Source organism: Colletotrichum graminicola (assembly GCF_000149035.1).
Source record: "Colletotrichum graminicola M1.001 genomic scaffold supercont1.244, whole genome shotgun sequence".
Taxonomy (NCBI): domain Eukaryota; kingdom Fungi; phylum Ascomycota; class Sordariomycetes; order Glomerellales; family Glomerellaceae; genus Colletotrichum; species Colletotrichum graminicola.
In genome coordinates this window covers 4,996-11,002 of record NW_007361248.1, presented here as the reverse complement: position 1 = coordinate 11,002, position 6,007 = coordinate 4,996, and the positions used below count along the sequence as shown (strand labels likewise).

Below are 6,007 nucleotides of genomic sequence, written 5' to 3'. Positions count from 1 at the left end.
ACTTGTTTAGTAAATAGTTAGAAATTAAAAGATTTTAAGTAATAAGAAGTAACTGTTAACTGCGTAAAAGAACTAGAGCTCCTTGGCTGCTACACATCTGTGAGAGTTTAGGCCATATATACCACTTTTGACAGCAACCTGCGTACATGTGTACTATATCTTACTTTATTCCTATGTCTTGCTAAACTACTAGATTTATAATGTCGGTAACTATATCCCCCGTCCCCTTGTCAAACCGGTGATGAAGATTATTAATCCTGAAAACCTGTTCAATCTCCTCATCACTAGGGATCTCTTGCCGTTGATAGGTAACAGGCCCATCTTCAATGGAATGTGGAACAAATACCGATTCGTTGGTAGTGACCGGCGTCTCATCCTCGCGAATGCCCATTCCTACCGAGTCGCCATCCACCATCCAGAGACCAAGGACAGGGTAATGCGATTTTCCCTGTATATCTTTGAACTCTGGCAGCAACGCGAGCTCCTGTATCACATACCCCTCTGCTCCATACCATCCCACCGATGAGTCCTGGACCACCTTGCCTTTCTCTTTCAACACGATGTCAGCACCCTCGCGTGCAAATATTGGCTTTCGGGCAAAGCTCGTTAGTGATGTCGGTGCTTCGTTATCGAAGTACGTCGGAAGTAGCCACTTTGACCGCGGGTCGTCCTTGAAAAGCTCCCACAGGATTGCAAACAGTGACTTGTTACTCCACAGCATTTTATAAGGTGCCTCGATCCAGATAGTTCCACCGATATAGTTGCCCTCCTCATCACGCTTGCCAACATTGTCCATATCCTTGAAGCACGGTTTCGCAAACTCCTGTCCTGTCATGAACTCCCAAGGATAGAGCTTGAAAATGACGTCAATGTGCTGGCCCTCCATGTCATAAAAGCGTCCATCCTCCGTGGAGAGAGATATCTCCTCCATATTCAGCTTCTTAGCAGCCCAGCCGGCTTGTTGGCATGTTTCCAATAGAAGCATAGTGTTCATCATATCTTCGCCTGAATGATTGCCGCTGCTGAAAGCAAAGTGAACCGTAGGTTTATGGCCGAGCTTTTTCTCAATAAGCGTGAGATTACGTCCCCAGCCTTCAATCAGTGCCTCATGTATATTGTTGAATTGGTCATTCCCGTAGCCAGTTTGTTCAAGCCACAGCCACTGGATCAAACAGGCCTCGACAAGCGATGTTGGTGTATCCGCGTTGAATTCGTAGAACTTTGGCACCCGTAGCCTTGAATCCGCATGATCTAGCCCCCCAAAACAAACATCAAAACGCCCGTAGATGCTGCCCCAGGGAGATTCACGGTCCCATGATTCCATGATCTGCTGTAACGCGAAGGCGGGAACTCCCATCTTCTCGGTAATAATGTCCGAGTGCTCGACGAGGTAGTCGGCCGCCTCGCAGCACATTGCAAAGACGTCCTTGGCGGCGTTCTCGAGCAGTGTTATTTCCTCAAGGGTGAACGAGTAGTATCGGTTATCTGGCCAGTACGGCTCTGTGGTGCGGTATGAACTGAGGTGGCCGTAAACCAGACCCTGGCTCTGCACGAGTCGCGTCGCATTTTTTCGTTTCTGCACGGGGATACGGCGCATCCTGCCTCTGTTCGTTTTTTGTCTGTCGAAGCTTTCTCCAATATAGTCAAATAATGTCAAAAGAGCGTTTTCTAGCCGTCTACACTGTTCGGAGAGTAAAAGAGACTGCGGACTATTGCGTTGACAAGGCAGAGTTGACCAACTATATATCTCTCTTTTACCTTTTACGTTAGGAATACTAAGTCATAAGGTGTTACGCAGTACACTAGGGCATGGGTCTAAAGACAATATTGAGTCATGCAGGGTAGTAGAGGAACTTTGAGATTCCTTTAATGCCTAACCCTTGTGCAAAACACTTCATAACTAACCTAGCTATAGTGCCGTCCAATTTACTATCCAGCCTAACTAGAGTTTAAAGATAAGTAAAGTTACTAGTTGCATTAATTACTGCCTATCATTTACTATACATGCCAGAAAGCGTAGTATTCATTGAGTAGGACCACTCTACGTGCTTTTGCCGGTCTGTTTAAATCATGTCAGGTAATAGTAGAATATTTCAATAGTTTGATAGTCTCTTACGTATTACATTTCTTGTTTTGTGTTATGTATTCTGAAAATCGGCCCGAACCTGTTTGCTAGGTAAATCCTAGCTATAAGACTCTTAGTCAGTTTCGGTGCTTTTGATTGGTCCGGCTCACGAGACAGGCTAGGATAAATTTATTTAAGAACCCAACTAAAACTAGTGCATTAGTCATTACACCCATTATAAAGATCCCAGACACCAAGTGCCTGAGGTGAATGACATATGTCATCGGCGACGCCGGTCAACAGCAGATCATGTTACACTAATAAATATTACTTCTATTACAACTTTAGCGTATTGCTAATAGTACTATCAAAAGGGGATTCTCCTAGCCTGACTTAAATATGATATAGTACTAGACTAAAGCTTTTACTCCTTTAAGGTAAATAATATTTAACCCCTGACTACAGGAACTTACTTTTACTAAATATTCACCCTCTATTACGATATGAGCTGTGGGGGGGTAACATTATAGGCGCAAAAGACTTAGCCCCGCTACCCTACACAAAGCGGCACTAGGGCATTAGTAGACTACATTATGCTATTAGTAATAATATTAAGTATTTTACTATATAGTTTTAAGGCAGAGTAAGTAGTGTTTGATTGCCCTAGGAGCGCTAGTCATGTTTTAGTAGTGCTAGAACTAGCCCTCCTTGAATTACACATCGCTAGGCCCTCAAGGAGACAGATATCTAGGTCAGACGATAAATAGTTCCTCCTTACGCAGCACATCTACATACTAATATGATTATCACTGATACACTCATACTTCTTCTACATCTCCAGGGAAAAGCTATACAGCCAGGTGTTTATTTGGTAGGTTGCCTGTCTGCTGTCCCTTCTTATCTAATGCTTATACTAACTGCTTAATAGCTTCTTTTATTACGACTTCTACTTCTTTGTGATCTACCTTTAAGCAACCTTCATCATGAAAACCTTGCATCTCACACTCCCAGGCCTCCAGATTGCCGCGGCTGCCTTCTTTGCCGCCACTGCCAAGGCAATGCCCCTATCTACCGACGACGCCGGCGTCGTCGGTGCTATCGAAAAGCGCGATGTCACTCAACTTTCCGGCAAGTCCCTCCTTGCTGAGGAACCAAGCAACGATACGGAGCAGAGCGACAAAATACCTACGGTCGAGGTCGAGTCTTCTGATCTTGTCGTTCGCCAGGCTATAGGGAATTCGCCTTCCGGCCTTATTAGTGGTGGTTTTGGTGGTCCTGTCCATGCGCGATGTGACTCAGACGATGATAGTTGCGGCGGCTGAAGTCGTGGAGGTAGCCCTTATACTATCGACTGCAGAGCAACTTCAAATGTGCCAAGAGCGGGGTAGAGCTAATAAGGGCTCTTAGGTTAAATAAGCCGAATAACAGGGTTATTGTAACTTTATTATCTTTTGAATTGGTGGTGTACGAAAAGTACTAGCAATCTCCCTTGATATAAAGAGTTATATTACAGCCTCAGCAGCCTGTCTACGTCCTTTCCTTTTACATAAGGCTATTCCTAGATAGGACACCTAGGGGCTAGCAGTAGGCCCTTGAATCCCCTATAGTACCTATATTACTCCAAAAATCGACGAAGCCGCTGTTTGCCACTGTTAGCCGGCTTCATGACAAGAGGGCGTCATCTCTCACTGCTGCGGGATCTGTCCCTGCCGCGACAGGTTATCAATTTCATGTGGCTCGCAGCAGGTTGATAAAGAATCATATCGCCAGGAGAAAATCACATCAGTAACATGAGGCAGAACCCTGAGGTACATATCACAATTCCCATGAACACTTACGTGGCCACACGGTATGGCGCTCGAAGACACGTTAGGATCCGCCGGTGTCCGAAATAATGTTTTTTCTCGTCCTCTTCGCGCTGAAACGTGCCGCAACCATCTCACCTAGGACCGCAATAGTCGATGGTTCTATATTGCTAGCCTAAACTTACTTTTAAGGATTCTCTTTGCGGATGTCTTTGGGGGGTGCTTTTGGGGAATGCACAGGGACTAAGTCGGGGCCTTACTATCCCATTGAGTGCCAAGTGACCTCACATAACCCAAAAATGGGTCTCTACAAGTAATTACTGATAGCTATCGGACAGTTAGCCTGGATTGTGGTACTCTTATTGGTCAGAGGATATGTGAGGTCACCTGGCACTCAATGGAATAGGCAACGCACGCCAGGATTACAGTAAGGTAGCGCGGCGCTATTAACGGCTGGGATTACACTGTGGAGCCGGCAGTGGCGCAGCCTCAGATTTTACTAGCCGCGATAACCGAAGGTACCGCTACGCTATTAACGACTAGCATTACACTGTGGAGCCGGCAGTGGCGCAGCCACAGATTTTACCGGCCGGGATAACCGAAGGTACCACTACGCTATTAACAGCTGGGATTACACTGTGGAGCCGGTAGTGGCGCAGCCTCATTACCGGCCGGGATAACCGCCTGCTAGGTTACCTCAGCCGCTTGCCGGATATCTCCGCTGCCAACTACAAGGTAATATGTTGCATCACTTAAGCTTATAGATATATATTAGCTATTAATTCTTTATTACTGTACTCTTCTCCACTTTATGATACATAAGAAGAGTTATTTAAAAGAGTAGTAGGGACAGTAGTTATATAAATACTTGTCAAGTGTTCCTGTTATCTCTACTTTATTCTATATCTACTACTTCAAAGCCATCTTTACTACTTCGAAGCCAACTCCCCTACTTAAATCTATCTATACTGCTTTAAAGCTAACTCTTCCCCTTTAAACTACTCTAACAATGAAGCTCTCCGTACTTACAGCTGCTGTTTATGCTGTTACTAGCGTTCAGGCTACTTGCTAGTATGTTAATAATAACGTTCTTTCATTAAGCTTAACTAACAGTATTAGTTGTTACAACACGGCTGTTAGCAACAAACGTCCTTATCATTCAGTCATACTAAGAAGTGATGACGCTACTAGATATGCTTGTCAGCATTGGGGGTATGAACCTGTCTCGGGCAGTGGCGGATTGGTTTGTCACGGAGCCACGGGGTTATCCCTGGCGAATTGGAAAGCGGTACGTAAACTAATATACAACTCAATATAGTCACAACTAATAGCTGTAGGCTTGTAATAAGTATGGGGCAAAGGAGGCGACCTGCTAATGTCTTGGTCTTTTGAATCAAAATATTAGAGGGCAGTATGAGGCTACGTATATAGGCCAGTAATAGAATCTATAAAGAACAGCAATTAAAGAGCTGATAGAAAAAGGTGGTTTATAGAGAAAGAGGGCTAGTAGGAACAGGAGCTTCGAATAAAAGTGCTCATTAACGTATTATTACTGCCTAGTACTTGTTAATTGCCTGTAACTGGGGTCACAGAAGCTTGACCTAACATCTTGTCTTCACCCATCATTTGACCCAGGAGGTCACTAGACTTTGTGACCAGCTTTTTAGTAGCCTCTTTCACAGAGACAAGGCCAATAGAGCCCTAAACTATGCTTAGGATACGGCTGTTAATAACGTTAGAGTTCAACATATTAATGTTAATAGTATTATAAGTGTTAGTATACGGTGAGAACGCTCCAGGGGAGGTGGTCACGTGACATTTACGTAACATACCGCCTCCCTTAGCAGTATCTACCTCACCACTAGGGTATACTAACCTAAAAGTCTAGATTTACTTAACAACTAATATAATAAGTAATAACTAATTCCTATAGTTATAATCTATAAAGTAATATAGGATATCCCTCTTCTATAATTAACTAACACTAATTAGTATGTAATTAATTATAAGATTACTACTAATAACAGATTAGTAAGGTTTCTTTTATATAAAGTAGAGAGGATTAACTAGCCTATTAGTAAATAGTCCTCTATAAAATTAACCCTTATTATTATTATTACTATTATAATTTTCCTTA

General features: G+C 43.5%; 3 protein-coding genes across 3 annotated transcripts; 2 read left to right on the top strand and 1 right to left on the bottom strand.

Moving 5' to 3' along the window:
- Positions 1-265: 265 nt before the first annotated feature.
- On the bottom strand, positions 266-1,597 carry GLRG_11966 (glutathionylspermidine synthase; the record flags this gene model as incomplete). The annotated part of the gene is made up of 1 exon (XM_008102649.1): positions 266-1,597. A coding segment is annotated over one exon (1,332 nt), but the record flags the coding sequence as incomplete, so codon positions are not given.
- A 1,451-nt stretch (positions 1,598-3,048) lies between these two features.
- Positions 3,049-3,387, top strand: GLRG_11965 (uncharacterized protein; the record flags this gene model as incomplete). Its single annotated transcript, XM_008102648.1, has 1 exon — positions 3,049-3,387. One exon carries the CDS (start codon positions 3,049-3,051, stop codon positions 3,385-3,387), a length of 339 nt encoding a protein of 112 aa, XP_008100839.1.
- Positions 3,388-4,879: 1,492 nt separating this feature from the next.
- GLRG_11964 (uncharacterized protein) lies at positions 4,880-5,246 on the top strand (the record flags this gene model as incomplete). Its single annotated transcript, XM_008102647.1, has 3 exons — positions 4,880-4,941; positions 4,990-5,158; positions 5,208-5,246. The coding sequence occupies 3 exons, from the start codon at positions 4,880-4,882 to the stop codon at positions 5,244-5,246; spliced, it is 270 nt and encodes an 89-aa protein (XP_008100838.1).
- Positions 5,247-6,007: the final 761 nt, after the last annotated feature.